We start from the raw sequence: 20,357 nt of genomic DNA on the forward strand, positions 1-20,357 counted from the left end.
GGAATTTATGTTTGACTCTTGCTTTAGAAGCAACGAACATATTCAAAGGGCCTAATGTGTGCTGGGCCCTTTTGCCTCTTTGCCTGTACTATTTTGCCCCCTGTACTATTGTGTTTGATACACAATAACCCAGAACTATGAACACTCTTGCTCCCATTTTGCAGGCAAGGAAAATTGTCACATAGTAACTGGTAGCTGGAATTCCAATCCCCAAGTCCTCCCTGGAGAGATACTGGTATTTCCTAAAAGATACCAAGCTGACTGAAAGGAATCAAAGACCAGTAACAAGAGTCCAGCTCTTTTCTGTTTTATAGATTTGACTTTATCTCCTTTCCTGGGGATTTTCCATTTTAGAGAATTCAGGGTTTAGTCAGCCAGCTCCTGATATGACACAAATACAGCCCAAGGACCAGCCCAAAGAGATATTTACCTAATCACTAAGAAAGCAACATGACACCCTGCTCTACTGTCATTATGGTGACGAACACATCACCAAGGGGCAGGAAGGATTTCACACCAGGTCCCTCTCTCTAGCACTAGTCCCTAAAGTACATAAACCCTGGAGCCCTTTCCTGACCCCCTCACAAAAACATGATCCATATCTTTTGCAAACCCTTATAGATACAATCATTATATGAAAAATTAAGACTGATGGCACTCTTGGTAATTTTGTGAGCTTTTTAAAAAAAATTCACATTGTAATTTTTCACTTGATGAGCCAGCCTTAAGTCTGGACCCCTTTACAAAATTCCCAACCACTAAGAAACTTCTTTTCTGGGGGAACCTGGGTGGCTCCATTGGTTAAGTGGCTGCCTTCAGCTTGGGTCATGATCCTAGGGTCCTCGGATGGAGCCCTGCATTGGGCTCCCAGCTACATGGGGAGCCTGCTTCTCTCTCTCCCTCTGCCTGCTGCTCTTCCATCTTGTGCGCTTTCTCTCTCTCTGTCAAATAAATAAATAAAATATTAAAAAAAAAACAAAACATCATTTCTTAGTGCTCATGTCTCCCAACACACATGGTTTAGCCAGGCTAAACACTGGAAAGCAGCATCCCCCACAACGAGCCAGGGCACAGGTGATGTGAACGTGGTGGCCATTGGCTCAAGTCGAAGAAAGAACCCCTGGACATGGGTGGAACTACAACTAGCAGGTGGACAGGGAGCTCTTCCCAGGGCCAAGGGAGATGAGGACCCCAGCTCCCTGCTACACAGCCCTGGGGCCCGGCCTGTCAGACATCTCTGCAACCAGGATCCCCTACTCCTGACACAGGAATCCAAGTCTGGGATGCACTGGCCCTGGGAGCTGTAAATGGGGATGAGCTGCAGAGACGGGGGCTCGGGATGCAGGGACACTGGGGTGGGGAGCACGGACATGGGCCCTAGGCACTCTGGCGGGGGGCAGGTGGGTGGGCAGCGCAGCTTCTGGACCAAGCCACCCCATGGACTGCACCAAGGTTCTGCTGTGACATTTGTTCAAGGCAAAAGTATAGGAGCGAGGGACAGCTCAAGTGCTGTGGCTGCCACCCCTCTTGGGCATGGAGGAGGGTGCCTATTCCTGTCTCTGCTGCCCAGACTGCTGATAGGAATGGAGGAATGGAGGTGGAGAGTAGCCAGGACTGCGGACCGAGCTGGTTTGTGGTTAGGCGGCAAAAACAAGGTTGGGGGAGTTGGGTGATGGGGGCAGGGATCAGGGGTGGGTGGGTGGGGGACAGAGCCTGACCCATGGGACCACACTTGGCTGGACTTCCAGAATCAGGAGTTATTGGGGATGGGGTGGGCGGGCACAGAGGGCAGGCCTGCCTAGTCTTAGATGCCTGTTGGAATGGAGACACCTAACAAAGGTGACAGGGATGCTGAGAAGGTCTGGGGCGAAGTCAGGGCAGTAAACAGGATGAATCTGGGAGTCTGGGGCCAATGGGTTCCACGAAATCTAGCCCCTATTTCTGCCTTTCACCACCTGTCTCCTGTAACACCTATGGCCCAGCCATCAGGAAACTCTCACCACTCCGAATCACATCAGGCCCTCTCTGGCTCTCCTCCATTGCACCCTGAGACTTCTGTCTGAATCACCTTCCCCTCTAGTTCCACCTGTCCTCACCTTGCATACACCTTATGGTCCAGCTAGGACTTCTCCTTTGAGGCCCCTTGGCTCCCCCATGTCAGACTCAGGTGCTCTGTCCCCCCCTCCGCATCCCCCGTCCCACTGTATGACCATTTATGTGTGTGTGTGTCTCTGCTACTGGGCTGTGAGCTCTTCAGCAATGCCTGTCACCACTGGGGGGCTGCCTGCTTTGCACCTGGGACAAACCCCCCCAACACAGGGCCTTCACCTACCGACAGGCTTGGCCTACCCACCTGGACATGGGCCCCTGTCCCGGGTTCCTCGGCTGCAGATTACAGAAGGCTGGTCAAGGAAAGGGCCAGGGGAGGCTGGTGGGAGCAGGGATGCAGAAGGATCCACCCAGGATGTGGGCAGAGAATCAACATCCTAGGCCAGCGGTGTCTGGGGTGAGGAGCACTGAGCATGGGACTGAATAGGAAGTCCCTTTACTCTAGGGCAACCGGGAAACTCTTCTGTAGAAATGAAACCAGTGGCAGGACACAAAACCCAGTCGTGAAAAACACAGAGACAAGACAACGCATTTCCTTATTTAAATTTATTTTTCAATTTTTGTTTCTCACTTAACCAACACATTTGTAAAATGTAGCAGGCTGTGTTAGTAAAGGAGAAGCAGGGAGCACTGAGAGAGGCAGGATGGAAGCAGCCACACATGGGAAGTCAAGAGCAGGAAGCACTTGGGGGCAGAAGGGGCGGGCAGCCTCCTCCACCGTCCTGCCTTCCCACAGGCATTAACCTTGCCGATGCTCATAAGACCCCCCGACAATTTTGTAAACTTTGTAAAGAGCATTTCTGTTGCCTCCAACCTTTGTCCCCCCAATTTTCCCCTCTGACCCCACCAATGACCAGGCAGGATCTGCTCAGGCCAGCGCCCTGCATAGCCTGGCCCAGGAGAACCCCGCTCCTGGGTCTCAAGGCCCCAACCCCATAGGCTTAGTCCCCAGATAAGCAACAGAGAAGCCGAGAGCTGGAGGGTTGCAGGGAGGTGGCGGTGGTGGGGAAGGATCTTAGAGCTCCTTCCCCAAGCTGGACCTTGGAGAGCATTCTCGGAATGCCCTCTGTTTCAACCGCAGGCTCCTGCTCAAGAGAACACTGGACACACCACCGTGGGCGTGGGACCTTGGCAGCAAAGAGGGTGAGAGCCTGCCTCCCACACTCGCTAAAACCCTGGGTTTCCCAGGAGGGAAGGGTTAGCTTACACTGGGGAAGGGCTTCCTGGCATTTGTGCATTGACCCAGTGGACACTGACCCTGTGCTTATGAACACCAACATTTCAATCAGGATGATATCCACCCTGATGCATTCTCATTCTAGAAAGTACTTTCAAGGCAAATGCCTTTGAGGACAATTTAATGCCTTGATCGGTTTTCTACAAAGTGCAGTTAAATTTCCTTATCTCCCCATTTTTTTTTTCCTTGAAGAAATTTTCACCAGGATCAAATCCTATCCGTGTGCGTTTTACCACATACATTTGATTCCCTGGTTAGTGTCCGAGGCATGTCTAAGGTCGCCAGCGGTCACACGTGTCACTGGCAGGTTTCTCCCGTGGCTCTCCCCTCCACGAAGTCCGGTTTTCCGGGGGAAGGGCTCTGGCCGACTCTTCGAGGATTGAGGATCAGTACCCAGTCACAAATTTGTGCAGCATGCCGTTCATCCCAATGTGCAACATCCGTGCCACTCGGCCCCAGCAGCGCTCCCCCGCGTGGAGCGTTTCCGAGGGGCCGTGTGTGTGCACGTGGCCTCCCCTCCGCTGAGCAGGAAGAGAGCCGGGAGCCCAGCCGTGGCCACCAATCAGGGCAAGGCGGGAGGAGGCCACGCCCTTTCAGGCCCAAGCGCACGCCCCCGGCCTCCAGTCCCCACCGGTCACGGTCACGGCGCCTTATCAGCAGCCCCCGCCGCCTGCTCGGAGCGCGGGGGTCCGCCCGTGGCGGCGCGCGTGCTGCGGAGCAGGCCCAGGCCTCGCGAGCGGCCGGCGCCGTGCAGCTGGCGCTCGTGGCGCCGGATCTGCACCTTGTGGCGGAAGCGCTCGCCACAGTCCTCGCACACGTAGGGCCGCTCGCCCGAGTGTGTGCGCCGGTGGCGCAGGAGGTTGGACGAGACGCTGAAGCGCTTGCCGCAGTCGCCGCAGGCGTAGGGCCGCTCGCCCGTGTGCGTGCGCTGGTGCTGCACGAGCGCCGAGCTCTCGCTGAAGCGCTTGGCACAGTAGGAGCACGCATAGGGCTTCTCGCCCGTGTGGATGCGCTGGTGCGTCACCAGGTTGGAGTGCTGCGAGAAGCCCTTGCCGCACTCGCCGCAGCGGTGCGGCCGCTCGCCCGTGTGCGTGGCCTGGTGGCGCACCAGGTCCGTGCTGCGGCTGAAGCCCTTGCCGCACTCCCCGCAGATGGTCGGCCGGTCCCGCGCACGCCGCCGCCGCCGCTGCCGGGCCGGAGTCAGCGCCGCACTGCCCGCGGGGCCCGGGATGGCCACCACGGCGGGCGCCGCCACGGCCGGCAGCACCATGAGCTCTTGCAGCACCACGTAGCCCGGTGGGGCCACCACCACCGCGGCTGGAGCCCCCGGGGCGGCGGGCCCGCCTCCCCCTGCCGCGGGCACCAGCTCCAGCTGCAGCTCTGGCTGCACGGGGGTCAGCTCCAGCTGCACCTCCTGCGGCGGGGCTCCCAGCTCCACCGGGGTCAGCTCCAGCTGCACCTCCTGCTGCCCCTCCAGCTGCTGCTGCTCCAGCTGCTGCTGCTGCTGCTCCAGCTGCTGCTCCAGCTGCTGCAGCTGCTCCTGCAGTTTGAGTTGCAGCTGCCGCTGTTCCTGTTGTCTCTCCAGCTCCTGCTGCCGCTCTAGCTCCTGCCGCTGCCGCTCCAGTTCCTGCTCTGTCCCCAGGTCCACCGGCATGAGCTCCAGCTCCACCTCTTCCTCCTCCTCTGGCTCCAGGGGACGGGGCGGCGGCTGCTCTTGCTGTTGCAGCAGCTGCTGCTGCTCTAACTGTTGCTGCTGCTGCAGGTGCTGCATCTGTAACTGCTCCTGCTGCTGTCGCTGTAATAGTTCCTGCTGCTGCTGCTGCTGCTGCTGCTGCTGCTGCTGCTGCAGGTGCTGTAACTGTTGCTGCTGGAAGTGCTGCTGCTGTAACTGTTGCTGCTGCTGCAGGTGCTGCATCTGTAACTGCTCCTGCTGCTGCTGTAACTGTTCCTCCTGCTTCTGCTGTTCCTGCTGTTGCTGCAGCTGCTGCAACTGGTATTGTGGCAGCTGCTGTAACTGTTCCTGCTGCAGGTGCTGCTGCTGCTGTAACTGTTCCTCCTGCTTCTGCTGTTCCTGCTGTTGCTGCTGTAACTGTTCCTGCTGCCGGTGCTGCTGCTGCTGCTGCTGTAACTGTTCCTGCTGCAGGTGCTGCTGCTGCTGCTGCTGTAACTGTTCCTGCTGCAGGTGCTGCTGCTGCTGCTGTAACTGTTCCTGCTGCAGGTGCTGCTGCTGCTGCTGCTGTAACTGTTCCTGCTGCAGGTGCTGCTGCTGCTGCTGTAACTGTTCCTGCTGCAGGTGCTGCTGCTGCTGCTGTAATTGTTCCTGCTGCAGGTGCTGCTGCTGCTGCTGTAATTGTTCCTGCTGCAGGTGCTGCTGCTGCTGCTGCTGCTGCTGCTGTAATTGTTCCTGCTGTGGGTGCTGCTGCTGCTGTAACTGTTCCTGCAGGTGCTGCTGCTGCTGCTGTAACGGTTCCTGCTGCAGGTGCTCCTGCTGCTGCTGCTGTAACTGTTCCTGCCGCAGGTGCTGCTGCTGCTGCTGCTGCTGTAACGGTTCCTGCTGCAGGTGCTGCTGCTGCTGCTGTAACTGTTCCTGCCGCAGGTGCTGGGGTGGCTGCTGCTGTAATTGTTCCTGCCGCAGGTGCTGCTGCTGCTGCTGTAACTGTTCCTGCCGCAGGTGCTGGGGTGGCTGCTGCTGTAATTGTTCCTGCCGCAGGTGCTGCTGCTGCTGCTGTAACTGTTCCTGCTGCTGTAACTGTTTCTGTTGTTGCTCCTGCTCTTGCTGCTCCTGTGCTCGTTCCTGCTGTTGCATCAGCCCCAGCTGTGGTCTCAGCTGCCCAGGGGGCACAGGTTGGGGTGTTCCAGGCAGGTCCTTGTTTTGTTGGGGCAGCCGGCCTTGCCCAGCTTGCTGCTGCTGCTGCTGCTGCTGCTGCTGCTGCAATTCCAGCTGCAGACCTGACGGCGGGCTTTGCGGTAGCTGCTCTTGCAGCTGCTCTGGCTGTTGTCGCTGCAGGTCCTGCTGTCCGGGCTGTGCTTCCTCGGCGAGTCCCCCGGCCCCCATCCGGGCTGAGCCTGTTGGCCGTGGGGGGCTGCCGTTCTTCTCCCGAGCCTCTTCCTCCTCTTGACTCTCAACCCCACCGCTGCCACCTGCAGTGGAAACGGCAGGAAGCCAGGAGAGAAGGATGCACAGGCAGCTCTCGGGGTCAGACCCCCACGGCCTCCCCGCTAACCCTGCCCCACACACTGCCACTCTAGGACACACTGTTGAACTCTCAGCAGGGGCCCAAAGAGATCAGGTCAATTGGCCATCGTACTGGGGCAGAAACTGAAATGCCCAGAGGCGTGGGACTGGCTTAGAAATGTGCCCGAATATCTGCTCTGGACCCTGGCTCTGCGACCTCTCTTCTGGGCCTTCCTCCATACAGCCTCCATGCTTAGATCTTGACAGTGACAAGAGCTTGGGCGTCTGGGGCTCCCCAATACCATTCCCTGAGAAGTCTCTTGGGCTTAATTACCATCCAGTGGGAATCAGCAAACAAGTCACCCTGACAGCTAAGCCACAAGCCCATGCTGAACTCTGACCTCACTTAGGGTCATGCCTTAAATAAGCGAACTTGCCTTCTCTGTAAATAATATAGAATCTCTCTCTTTTTAAAAAAGGCTTTATTTATTTGACAGAGAGAGAGAGAGAGATGGCAAGCACGACCAGGGGAGCAGCAGGCAGAAGGAGAAGCAGGCTCCCCACTAAGCAGAGAGCCTGGTGCGGGATTCGATCCCAGGACCCTGGGATCATGACCTGAGCCGAAGGCAGATGCTTAACAACTGAGCTACCCAAGAGCCCCAGTAATAAAGAATCTCTCTAAAGCTACTTGTTAATATTACCACAGATGTTTTCTAAAAGTCCCTGAAGTGTCAGAGAGAGCACTAGGTTTCCAGTGGGAAGTCCTCAGGTCAGGCCCTAACTCTACCAGTTAGTGGCTCTCAGCCTCCTACAGCCCCAGAGCCACCCCCCCCCACCCGTCGGTAACAGCCTCAGGATACCCCCGCTTCCAGCTCCGTGCGTGAGGCAGGAAGGGCCTAGCCTCTAGAACCTGGCATGTGCCTGACAAATCCCTCTGCCTGTGGGTTAGGAAATTCGTTCACAAACTGACGAACAGTTCGGAAATGCCAAGGACACAGCTAGCCCTGTTTGAAGGAGCCTAGAGATGGGACATGTTTGAGACTATTAGTCTGGAATGGAAAGGACTAATCCCATAGTCCTGCGTCCGCACAGTGACTGGCCAGTCACAGAGCCTCTGGGAACCCAAGTATCCCTGTCTGTAAAAGGACAGCGACCCTTCTCAGGGACACAGTGAGGACTCAAGGGGGGACAGGTGTGGCCCAGCACTGTACAGGTGTACAGTAACTCCTGCCACCTACGCGTCACTCTGTTGTCACATGTCACTGCCCATTAGCCACATGTCGTTTCCCATTTTGAGCATTCATACTGTGTTACCAGAAAATCTAAAGAGGCCTGCTCCATTCCCCAGTCCGCCTTCAACAATCGCTCTTCCTACCGCCTCATGTTTTCATTTTTGTAACGGAGAGCAGGGGTGCAATTTTTAACATTTTGCTTTCTGGCCACTCTTCCAGGAGTATATTGACAGAATAAAACCAAGGGATAGTCTCCATGTAAGTAATTTCCTTTCAGGAAACTATTCCTCATAACGTTTGCATAGGCTAACAGACAAGTAGTTTTCACATACGCACACCAGCCAGGAGTAGGCGTGTGGTGACAGAGCCACGCAAACCTGTCCATCCACCCCCCCACTCCCCAGCAGGTCTGCCACCTCTGGGAGCAGCAGGGACACGTTGTGCCTTTGTGTCAGTCCTCATATTTTAGCATAGCACTTGGCCGTGTGGCCGGTCCTGGCTTCCTGCAGTCACATCAGCATTTTTAACAATGATGTTTTAGTAAACATATTATTATCATCTGAGGTGCCTACCATACCCTTGCAAGACTGTTGTCGGTTAAATATTTGAGCTGGAAGACCCCTCATTTCATCCACACATCCCCACCCAACCCCTCTAATTGCTTTGGTTCTTTCCATGCTGTTCAACCCTGGCCTGGACCTCACTCAGTGCCCTCAAAGGACAGAGAGGGAAATTGGACCAGAGTGGGCCCCAGGGGGAGAAGGCATCTTGGAAGGTTCTACAGGGCCACATTTGCCTCTGGGCAAAAAGGGAGAAAGATGGATGGAAGCAAAGGTCAGGAAAAGCAGACAAGGTCAGAGAAGGCCCCAGGAAAAAGAGAAGCCGGGGAGGGGGGCAATGCCTGGGGTTGGGGGGGGGCAGTGGGAGAGAGCCCCTGAATTCAATCTGAGAACATGAGTCCGGAGCCCAGGACAGGTGGGAGGACAGTGGAGACTACCTGACCACTGGGGACACAGCAGCAGCTCCCAGCCAGCCAGCACACATCCGGGGTCCAGGGCATGGACTGTGAAATGTCTGCACTGTTAAGAGCCTGTCACCAGCAAAACCACAGCATGACAGAGGCGCCTCTGAAAATCCTAAGGCGAACCGGCCAGTGTTGTTCCAGGCAGTGGGCGGGGCGTGAGCGGCTGCGGCCAGCCCTCCCCACCTGGAAACCACCAGCGGAGCGCCCTTGCAGACAGCTGGCTGCCCCCCGACCCTGCAGCCCCTGGGGCTCTGGCAAAAGATCCTCAAGGGGGCCTGAGGGCTATCTCCCAGCTTAGGTCAGAGCCACACTCCTCTCCAGCCCCTTACCTGAGAGGGTGCCAGGCCCCGGGCCCCCATCTTCAAGACACCGAAGCTCCAGCACGAAGGTCTCGGTCGCTGCCCCCAGCTCCATCCTAGCGTTCAGACCAAGATCCCGGGGAGCCAGCTGTGCTGAGAGGAAGGAAGGAAGCTGTTCAGGTGAGTCCCCACCCCAGGGACACCGACTGCCAGAGAGCCCTCCTTCTCCTACTTGAACCCCAGAGCCGGCATCTCCACCCAGCCTGGAAAGGAGGACGGTGCAATCCACAGCTGAGGAAGGGAGGAGCAGGGCGGCCTGGAGGCTCAGCTCCCAGGGCCCATTCATTTCCCCCGGGCCAGAGGCAGTTCCTTCCTCTCCTGACTTTGCAGGGCCCACGCTCAGCCCCAGGCTGAGGGGCTGCTGGTGCACCTGCTCCTCGCTGAGATCCGACTGGGGGAACCAGCCTTCGCTGGGGAGCCAGAGTCCCACCAGGGACATCTGAGGAAGTTTGCAGAAAAAGAGAAACATCTCCCGTTCCACCGCCCCCTTCAAAGCACCGACAAGTGTGTTCCCTTCCCTGGTTTCTTGCCTCCCAAACCACTGTTGGGGTTCACCCCAGCCTTCCAAGGCCACCAGCGGGCCACAGGTTCCAGGTGCCACCGCAGCTCCCTGGGAAGGCAGGTTTCAGAGGATGGCAGCCCTTGGAAGCAGCCTTGGCCCACCGGCTCCTGAAGTCTGGAAGGTTCCTCAGCCCTCTCCTGCCTCCACCCTGGCCCCTGCGGAGGTGTCGCCACATCCAGTCTTGCCTCCCCTCCTAACTTCAGCTCCCCTTTCCAGAATCCAGTCCAGAAGCCCTCCAGAGAGCAGTCCCCCCGCCCTCCCCGCCCTCCCCCCCCCCCCCTCCGCCGGGCCCACCTGGGGCAGCATCTCCGGCTCCTCGCAGCGGCCTCCGCTCCAGGGGAGGTGTGGTCAGCAGCGGCTGGAGAGCGCGGGCCGGAGCGTCAGCCAGCTCCCTCCCGAGGCGCCTCCATCCAGAAACAGCCGGGGAGGCGCTGGGCCACCGGGGGCCTTTCTGGGCACTGCGGCGGGCCTGTCGCGGTCAGGGCGGTGGAGGTCGCCCTGGGCCCAAAAAGGGGCCGAGCGGAGTTGGCGACCTGAAGTTGGCGTCGGCTCCCGGGGGAAGGGGGCGGGGAGCGGGCCGGGGGCCGGCGGGGCGCGGGTCCCGAGCGAGGGCCGCGGGGGTACCGGGCGACACCGGTCTCGGCCCAGCCGGGGGTCAGCCCGGGTCCGGCCGGGGTCCGCCGGCGGCCACAGGTGCCCGGAGCCAGCGGGCGGGGGGCGGCCCGCGCCGGGGTCCCCTTGGCTCGCCCGCCCGCCCGAGCTTGCGTCCGGCGGGCGGCGGGCAGCGGGCAGCGGGCCGGGCCGGGGGCGGGGGCGGCGGGGCCGGCACAGGAAGTCCCCCCGGCATCCGCATCCTGTCCCCCGCCCGCCACCCGCGCGCCCCGCGCCCCGGCCCCCGCGCCGCCGCCGCCGCCGCCGCCGCTCTAGGCCGCCGCGAGCTCGGTGGGCTTAACCCTTCCTGGCCCGGCCGCTCACCCACAGGGCTCCCGGCCGGGCCCTGCCACCCCCACCCCCCGGGGGGCCGGGTGCAGCCTCGGGGCGCCCCTGGCCCGGGGCCAGGTTGGGGTTCATTAGCACTCTATTAGAGGACACTCACCTAATGGGGGGGCCCCAATCCGTCCCCCCACCATTGGACCCAAAACAGGCCGCCCCCTCGGCCCCTTGAACCCCTCCTCCTGGAGCCTGGGATGATGAAGACAGGGCTGGTGGGCGGAGGCGGGGGCCGGGGCAGAGTTTGTGCGTGCTTGGACCTTGGGCTGGGACCCCAAAGGACCAGATGGGGCGGTGGAAGCCACCCTCTTTAACTGAAGGGTAAGCCAGGCTCACTGTCTCTGTGCACAAGCCCCACGGGTCAGGCCTCCCTCCACCACCCCAACCTCAGCCCTCCCCAGGTTCCCAGCCCAGTAGCGCTGTGCTGAGGCCTCCCACGACAGGCCAAGCTGCCCCTGACCCCGGAGTCGGGGGTCTCCTCCTCAGGGAAGCCTTACCTGACCATCTTGATATCCCATCACTTTGCTGCACTACCCGAATCTGGAGAGTTCGCATTAAAATCAAAATACTCCAATTCTCTTGAAAAAGCCCAAGATCTGGCCTTGGAGAGGTGGTCCTGGGCTAGAGTATGGGAACGCCTCATGGGAGGCGGTGTGGTCATGTCCTCCTCCCTCCTTAGGGTCTCCATGCTCGCAGGGCCACCCCCTTGTTCCATTTTTGGATGCTTACTGTCCCCACAGGCTGTGGAGTTGAGGACTTCTCCTCCAGCCCTTCCTCACCCCCAGACTGGGTGCTCTAGATGCCCGAGAACCGGCTCTGCCTCATCAGGGGAACCAGTGCAGCAAGAGCTTAGCTTTGGAAGCAGAAAATTCTAGATTCACCATGGCTTCTTCTGGTTGGGTAATGAGGCAGATTATTCCTTTGCATCTGTGGAATGGGACAGCACTCTGCTAGCCAGGGTTTACGGATAAGCAAGCATGTCCCCTTTGGCCAGCAGGCTGTGCACCTCCGTCCCCTGGGAGGGCTGGGAGCAGAGCTGTCCCCGCCTTCCTTCCTCCACGGAGACCTCCTGCCGAGAGAATCCAGAGAATCCTCTCGTTCCTTGGCTCTTTAACCTCTCTCTCTGCTGGCTTCTTTCCAAGAGCGTTTGCTCCTTCTCCTAGCTCTCCCATCTTAAAAGCAAGCAACCCCTTCTCTCTCCTGCCCTTGCTGGCAAGACTGCCTGGAAAGATGCCCCATAGCAGTTCTGTCTGTATCTCCATCTACCTGTCCCTTCTTCCTCTTCCCCAACTTCACCCCACCCAGAGCGCTCCCCCTAATGTCACCAGGGACCTCCGCATCATTGATTCACTCATGCTACTCCACCTCTAGGCAGCTTTGGACAGCTGTCTGGTGGTCGGTGACAGGGACTAGCCTTGGTTCCCCCTTCCTTGCTGTCTGCCTCCTCTCTGACTCTGGGCTCGCTGCTCATCTCTACATCATCAAAACCTATAGAAGGTGTCTTCCCAAATCAACAGTTATACCCTGAAGAGTATTTCTCCTGTCCATGACCCAGAGTGAGCACCCCACAAACAACAGCCACCCTTTTTCTAACTCTTTCTTCCTTTAATTTTTTGTTTAAGAAAGAGAACAAGAGTTGGGGCGCCTGGGTGGCTCAGTGGATTAAACCTCTGCCTTTGGCTCAGGTCATGATCCCAGGGTCCTGGGATAGAGCCCCACATTGGGGCTCCCTGCTTGGCGGGGAGCCTGCTTCCCTCCTCTCTCTGTCTGCCTCTCTGCCTGCTTGTGATCTCTCTCTCTGTCAAATAAATAAATAAAATCTTTTTTAGAAAAGAGAGAGAGAACCAGAGTGAGCAGAGGGGGTGGGGAGGGGCAGAGGGAGAGGAAGAGAGAATCCCAAGCAGGCTCCACACCCAGTGTTGAGCCTGACACGGGACTCAATCTCACAACCTTAAGTTGGTGACCTGAGCTGAAATCAAGAGTCGGACACTCAACTGACTGAACCAGCCAGGCAACCCTCTCCCTTTAATTTTTTTTGTCCAGGCAAGACACATAGTGAATTGAACAAGTCTAATTGTTCAAGGAGGCTTTAGCAACAATAAAAACCTCTCCTCGCTTCCAAGTCCTCTCCCATTTCTTCTGCCTTTTTTTTTTTGCCATTTTTAAATAATATGCTTATAATGGTATTATTTGTTCTTTCCATCTTATGTAGTATCTATGGACATCCCAGTCTGGGAGATGCAGATTCAACCCTTGAAGCCACACATATGCATGTCTTCTTCCTGCCTACAATCTGTCTGGTCTTTATCCAGTTTTCTGGGATAGAGTTTCTACACCCTTGGAATTTCTCCAGGGATAGGAACATCTTTGTTACTCAGGGGGCGAGGTGGCTGGATTAGCTTCAGGATGGAGGGCTGGTGGTACTAGAAAGACCAGCCACATGATTACAGGGTTAGCCAGAGATACCAACCCAACTTCTGGGGCTAGAGATTGAGGTCAGTCACATGGCCAATGATTCAATCCATCATACCTATGCAATGAAACACCAGTAAAAACTATGGGCACCAACATTCAGCTGAGCGTCCTGGTTGGCAACAGACACTCCTTTTCCAGAAAGAAGACATGGAAATTCTACATTCAGGACTCTTCCTAGACCTTGGATCTCTTCAGCGACCATGGCTGGTCCTGCTGGGTATCCTTTGCAGTAAGATGGTACTTGTAAGTAGAGTATTTCTTGAATTCTGTGAGTTGATCTAGTTAATGACCCGACCTGAGTAGGTCAAAGGAATCCCTGATTTTGTAGCCAGTCAGCCTGGGGACTCCCAGACTTGCCACTGGGGGCAATCTTGCTGGGTGTGATGCCCTTATTTTGGGGCATCTGAACCAACTTTGGTAGTCAGCTGCAGAAGTCTCGGACAGGACCACACCTCTCCAGTTCCAGCACAGTCGGGGGGAAATCCACTGTACCATTCCCGTGAATACATCTCTGTAAATATTTTTCCCTGCTTAGCCCAGTAAAAGGATTTGTATTAGTTCCTTTCTTAAACCACTCTTAATCCTTCCTAAATTAATCTCTCCTCGTTGCTCGTGTTCTCCCTCTCTCTCTCTCTCTCTTTTCTTTTTAAAATTTGCTTTGATTCAGTCTTAGAATCTCCTGAAACATCTTCCTGCATTCTCCTTTGGCTCTCTAAATGCCCATCAACCCAAATTTCCACCTGGGCAAACGCGTCAGAAAATCTCGTTGTTTTTTTTGTTTCCAGACATCCCTCCTGGAGCCTCCTTCCTTTGGACCCAAATTGGGCAGTTTGCCCTCTGGAGTGCTCTCTGTCAGTCTGGGACTCGGTGTCTCCTGCTCTTTCTCTCTCTTGTGTTCATCTGTTTCCTCACACGGCATCTCCCTCCTTCGGAAGTCCTCCTACAGACACTCAGCACTCAACAAATATTCCAAGTCTTCTCCTATATTTCCGAGTCTTACATACAGTTCAGCTGTGGTTAAATGAATAATTTGGCCAGGGGACTATGAAAGGAAGTGACCTGGGCTACGTCTAAGCCAAAGCACTCAGGAGCTGGTGGGCCACCTCTGCCTCATACCTCCCCTGCCCTGTGGCCTTGGAGGCGATGTGTCCCAGATTGTGTAACCACAGGACACTGGAACGTCACTCAGCCTGAGCTATCCGTCTGGTCAGGAAAACACCAGAACTCGTAAGTAATTAAGCAGAACATTTAATACAGGACAGTGGTCACGAACACGTTAAAAGGGCTGGAGCATGACACAGGGGACGGAGGAACTACCTAGAGGTTAGGACCTCTAGGGCAAGAGGGGTGAGAGAGGCGAGAAGGAGAAATGTTATTATAGACAGACAGACACAACTGCCGTATCAACAAGGCTGGGGTAGGCACTGGGGGAACTGGGCTATGTAAGCAAGAAGTGACCAGCCCAGACTCTCCAGCCAGTGACGGCTCCGCCAGGAACAAGAAAGGTCTTCGCTGCCGTCCTGACTTTTGATCCCTCTGTGGTGCTTCCCATTAGCAGAATCTCCCTAGAGGCCAGCTGGCAAGGGAGCCCGGGGAAATGTCATTTCCCGTCTCCCAGCCTCCCGCAACGGAGCATAAGGAAGGATTGAGTCAAGAGGCACATTTGGTGACGAAAGCAAGCCTCCCGCCAGCCGGCGTTGGAAATGCAGACATTTCTGAGCTAAGACAGGGATGGGAAGGCTGTGTCACTAGCGTTGAACATCCTGACCCTCGTTCCGGGGACCACATTCTTTAATGGGCTTCCTGAGAGAGAGTACATGGCAAGGAAAATCTGGGGAGCCCTCATGTCTAAAAAGACTTCTTTCAGGGTGCTTGGGGTGGCTCAGTTGGTTGAGCATCTGTCCACCTTTGGCTCAGGTCATGATCCCAAGGTCCTGGGATTGAGCCCCGGCACTGGGCTCCCTGCTCAGCAAGGGAATCCGCTTTTCCCTCTCCTTCTCCCTTGGCAAATCTCCCTGCTTGCGCTCACTCTCTCTCTCAAATAGAGTAATGAAATCTTAAAAAAAATAAAAAGTTTTTATTCTTACATGTGACTGGGCATGGATTCTAGAATGACAATGGCTTCTCCAGACGCCTTCTCATTGTCTTTTAACCTACAGTGTGGCTATTAAGGATGCCCCGTGCCATTTTGATACTAGATCCTTTCTTGGGTGACTGTTATTTTCTCTCTGGAAGGTTGTAAATCCCCCCCCTTTAAAAAAAAAAAAAGCCTGGATTCTGAAGGTCCATGATGATAGGATCTCAGGCAGCTACTTCAATCAGGAGACTCACGTTTTTCTTTTTTTTTTTTTTTTGAAAGATTTTATTTATTTCTTTGACAGACAGAGATCACAAGTAGGCAGAGAGGCAGGCAGAGAGAGGAGGAAGCAGGCTCCCCGCCAAGCAGAGAGCCTGATGCAGGACTCGATCCCAGAACCCTGGGATCATGACAACCTGAGGCGAAGACAGAGACTTTAACCCACTGAGCCACCCAGGTGCCCCTGACTCATGCTTTTCTGATCTGAGTAATGAATTTGCGTTCTTGATCCGACAGTGTCCCCTTCCATTTTCTCTTCTGTTTTTCTGGAATTGTGATTATTCGGGTGTTGGATCTTCTGTTCTGATCCTCTAATGTCATTATACTTTTTCCTTCATCTTCATCACTTAATCTCTCGGTTACACTTTCCTTTTTTAAAAAAGATGTTATTTATTTATTGGAGAGAGAAAGAGCCAGGAGACGAGCAGAGGGAGAGGGACCAGCTGACTCCACACTGAGTGAGAAGCCTGACAAGGGCTAAATCCCAGGACCCTGAGATCGTGTCCTGAACAGAAATCAAGAGTCTCACACCCAGGGCGCGTGGGGGGCTCATTTGTAAAGCATCTGCCTTCGGCTCAGGTCATGATCCCAGCATCCTGGGATCGAGCCCCGAACAGGGCTCCTTGCTGAGCAGGAAGCCTGCTTCTCCTTCTCCCACTTCCCCTGCTTGTGTTCTCTCTTTTGCTGTCTTTCTCTCTCTATCAAATAAAATAAATAAAATCTTAAAAAAAAAAAAAAGAGTCTGACACCCAACTGAAGAAGCCATCCAGGGGCCCCTCTTGGTTACACTTTCTAGAAGAGTTGCTCCTCACTGTCCTCTAACCTTTTTGCTTTTATTTCTGCAACCCTGTCTTTAATTTCCGAAGCTTTCTTCTTCTCAGATTCATTTTTTCTTATACGTGCGTTTGCTGCACCGTTGTAATATTTGCTCCCATCTCCCTGATGACAGTTAACTTTGTTTCTATTTCCTCTATCATCGCTTGCTCTAATTTTTTTTTAAATTTGACAGAGAGAAATCACAAGTAGATGGAGAGGCAGGCAGAGAGAGAGAGAGAGGGAAGCAGGCTCCCCGCTGAGCAGAGAGCCCGATGTAGGACTTGATCCCAGGACCCTGAGATCATGACCTGAGCCAAAGGCAGATGCTTAACAACTGAGCCAGCCAGGCCCCCCATTTTTTTTTTAAAGCTTTTGCTTCATTTCTCTTGTTGGAGGATTTCCTAAGATGCCCAGTGATGCTGGCCTGTTCGGTGATATGTGTGGAGTGAGTCGCTCTGCAAGCCAAGAGAGGGATTCCGCCGTGGGGAGGGGGTGTTCTCTAACATCTGGTAGTATTTTCTCTCACACCAAGTCCACTCAGTTTCTCTAGAAAGGACTTGTTTGATCTCCTGCCTGGAAGTGACTTGGCCCTGAGCATTCTAGGAGCCAAATTGGGGCGGGGGGGGGTGGTGGGGTGGAGACTGGAAATCAGATTTCCCTAAATCCCCACGATTTCAAGAAGAACTCTTCCTGCCTCTGATGCCCAGTGCTCCCCAAAGTCAGACGCTGTTTGGTACCAGGCTTTTGCCAGAGTAGATGCGAAGTGGAAGGGGAGGTGTGGGGACCCAGTGGCCCCTTGGGACACATTGTAACAGCCTTTCTGATTTCTGCTCTGCTGGGAGCCTTGCATTCTGCGGGCGTTCTGGGTGGGGGGTGGGCGTGGGCATTCTGGGTCGTTCCTTGTTGGCTTTCCCCTCTGACAGCTTAGCTTTCGACTTTCTGTCCTCTGCTAAGTCAGAGCCACTAGTTCACCTGGGTCCCATTTTCTAAAATCGTGTGCTTTTGATTTTTCCTTACTGACGGAAGGAGAGACAGAGAGGAACAGACAGTGGGCCGGGAGTGGGGGCCCCACTGGGGAGAGGAGTGTGCCAGACTTGTGCCCCGATGGCCACCTGGGGCCGCGGCAGGTTTCATCTTCCACTGGGGATGATGGACCAGGTGTGGGGTATGATCCAGGGAAGAATGACAGACGGGGGAGCGGCACCGATGGCCTGGAATGCATCTCGGGCCTTGCTTCCCCTGGTCAAACCCGCAGTGTTCCCTCTCAGAGCCCCAGGACCCCATGGCACTTGCCCGACTGCCAGCTGCAAGGACCAGGAATGGGTCTAGGTTGGTCACCCTTGTTTCCCGAGCACGACAGCAGACACCCCTTTTAAGTATTTGTTGAATGAATTACTAAAATAATCAGACTGGGGTGCTTTTTATACCCACTAACACTGCAAAGACAACTCAGAATAAGAATCCAATCTTCATGTCTCGCCTACGGGGATTCTCTCCCTCTCCCGGGGGATCCGGAGCACAGGCTCCCTGGAACCAAGGGTGCCTGGAGGGATTATACCATGGAGGTGCCGTAGAGAGAGAAACTCTTGAGTTCCCATTGCCGAGAATCCCAGAGCTCCGGTCCGCACCCTTCCTGGGATGTGCCCGAGGATCCTTCCACAAAAACTCTTTCTCCTGCCTAATTCACTCCCAGTTGGTCTCCGCAAGCACAGAACCCTCACAAATGCAGAAACTGGTACTAGAGGTGGCATTTAGGCCTAGATGCCCCCAGAAAAATGTGGTAGTTGAAACCAGCTACTGGGCCACGATGAAGACAAGGCAAGGTGATTCCCACCTGTGTTCAGGATGGGTCAGTGTGTTCTGTTAAAACAATGAATCCGGGTGCAAGCAAGGGCCCCCTGAGACCACGGGTCCTCTGACAGCGAGGCTCTGAAGGAACAGGGATGCCAGGACCACAGCACTGGATGGGTCCGTTTGATGGCGGACATTCCCTTCAGTAAGATCTCGGCATCCCTTTGCTGAGGACCAGAGGACCAGACTGAACCGGGGACTGTGGTGGGGCTGCTCTGAGAGCATCTCAAAGCACTGGGAGCCACAGACCGAGACCTCGGTTTCAGGCGGATTCCTGGGTCCCCAGAAGGGAGCCCCACTTGGACTCCATTTGAGTTTCCTGGGGTTGCCGTGACAACCCATCACACACTGGGCCGACACTGCGGAAATGAATGTCAGAAAGTTCTGGAGCCCAGTAATCTGTGATCAGGGTGTTGGACGGGTTGAGTCCTTCTGAGGTTGTGAGGGAGGGTCTGTTCCTGGTCTCTCTCCCAGCTTCTGCTGTTGCCATCCATCTGCGGCATTCCTGGGCTTCTAGAAGCTTCACCCCGTTCTCTGCCTTCATCGTTGCAGTGTTCTCCCTGTTCGTGTGTCCCAATGCCCCCTCTTTATAAGGACACCTGTCCCTTTGGCTTCTGGCCCACCCTCATGACCTCATTTTAACCAGTGACATCTGCAATGACCCTATTTCCAAACAATGTCCTGAGGGGCTACAACTTTAGTAACTTGGGGGAGAGGGAAGGAGCAGGGATTGTAGAAGTGGAAGGAACTGTGAGGAAACTCAGCCACAAGGAGCACCATGAGGCTTCTTGAGTCAGGCCAACTGGGAGGACTGAATGCGGATGGCAGTCTGTATTTTGGGGCCCACTTGCCCCAAGGCCAATGTACAGCAGTTTCCAGGGAAGCCAATGCCAACCTGAACCGAAGCAAGCTCTGTGCCTAGGGGCATGCCCTTGGCCTGGATTAAAGATGAAATAGAGACTTTGGGGCCAGAACACATTCTGCCCCTACCCCAGTTGTCCCTTCTACTACCTCTTCCAAAGGGGCTTAGAGGACTTCCAGGGATGGAAACCACAGGATCATTAGCAAAGCTCTTTATCAGCTGGGCATGCCTCCAGGCCCTGGAAATGAACTTCCTAGTCTGAGGAGGGATGGGAGGACCTTCTACAGGCCGAGACCGAAAGGCAGCACTCAATTTCCAGAAGCAAAGTTGGCATGCTTTGCACGTTAGGTGTTGTGTGGGTGGCATGGAAATCAGGTCTCAAGCACTGGTCTGATGCTCAAATCAGTGGGCAGCCCAAAAAGAAAATACCTAATGTGCGGAAGCCGTCCTTTCTGGGTCTGGAAAACAGCAGCTTGAGCCAAGCCTCTGTGCAGGCTGCGGTGTGTGGCCTGTCGCCCCGTGCCTGGACCTTGAGCCTTGCATTCGGCACCAAGGACAGAGCACACAGCCTAGGTAGGCCTAGTGGCAGAGAAAGGCTGTGTTGCCGGTTTGGTTGGCTCGGAGGCTGCCTCTGGGATGGAGATTAGCCTGCCGGAGCCTCATTACAGAGGGCTGGGAACTGGATGGGAAGAGAGGAGGTAGCAGGACCAAGCCAAGGAGACTCTGGACTGTGGTGTGGTCTCCACGAAGGCCCCAGACAAGCCAGTGGGGACCTCTGAAGCCAAGACTGTTTTCAGAGTTGTCACAAGGTCGGGGCATGAGAGCCAGGACTTTGTAAACCTGCATCAGTCATTAGATACAGGCTCCTCTGGGGCGGGGATGTGACCTTGGGGCAAGGTGCTGCTCTTTAGCAAATTCAAGTCTGAAGATGGCGCAGATACGGCCTGTTGGGCAACGATACACTTGGCCACTCAGGGAGAATCCTTCAACCCTAAAGCAGGAAGGAGGACCTCAAGAGTGCATCCTGGCATCCACTATGGGCTCTTGCCAGCCCATCCCCAGCCTGCGGTTCCCCACCCAGGCCCTAGGTCAAGGCCACTAGAGACGGGACTCAGGACTCAGCAGTTAATCAGTGGCCACCAAGCTGGGTCAAGCACGAACGGTGGCCTGCAGAATCCACTGGCTATGCCAATGCACAGTTATGTCCCCCGGAATGAAACTGATCAACAATCAACCTCGGCTCTGTAAGATCGCATGCCAGAAAACCCCTAAGCCTGGTGCATAAGGATCTGGAATTAGATTCAGGTAA

General features: G+C 55.5%; 1 protein-coding gene across 1 annotated transcript; it reads right to left on the minus strand.

The window, feature by feature from the left end:
* Positions 1 to 2,640: 2,640 nt before the first annotated feature.
* Positions 2,641 to 10,555, minus strand: ZNF853 (zinc finger protein 853). Its single transcript, XM_032326929.1, has 4 exons — positions 9,993 to 10,555; positions 9,107 to 9,224; positions 6,331 to 6,487; positions 2,641 to 5,742 (listed from the first exon to the last, which is right to left on the minus strand). Exons 1-4 carry the CDS (start codon positions 10,002 to 10,004, stop codon positions 3,987 to 3,989), a joined length of 2,043 nt encoding a protein of 680 aa, XP_032182820.1. The 5' UTR covers positions 10,005 to 10,555; the 3' UTR covers positions 2,641 to 3,986.
* Positions 10,556 to 20,357: the final 9,802 nt, after the last annotated feature.

Source organism: Mustela erminea, chromosome 20 (assembly GCF_009829155.1).
Source record: "Mustela erminea isolate mMusErm1 chromosome 20, mMusErm1.Pri, whole genome shotgun sequence".
In the NCBI taxonomy this organism is placed as follows: Eukaryota; Metazoa; Chordata; class Mammalia; order Carnivora; family Mustelidae; genus Mustela; species Mustela erminea.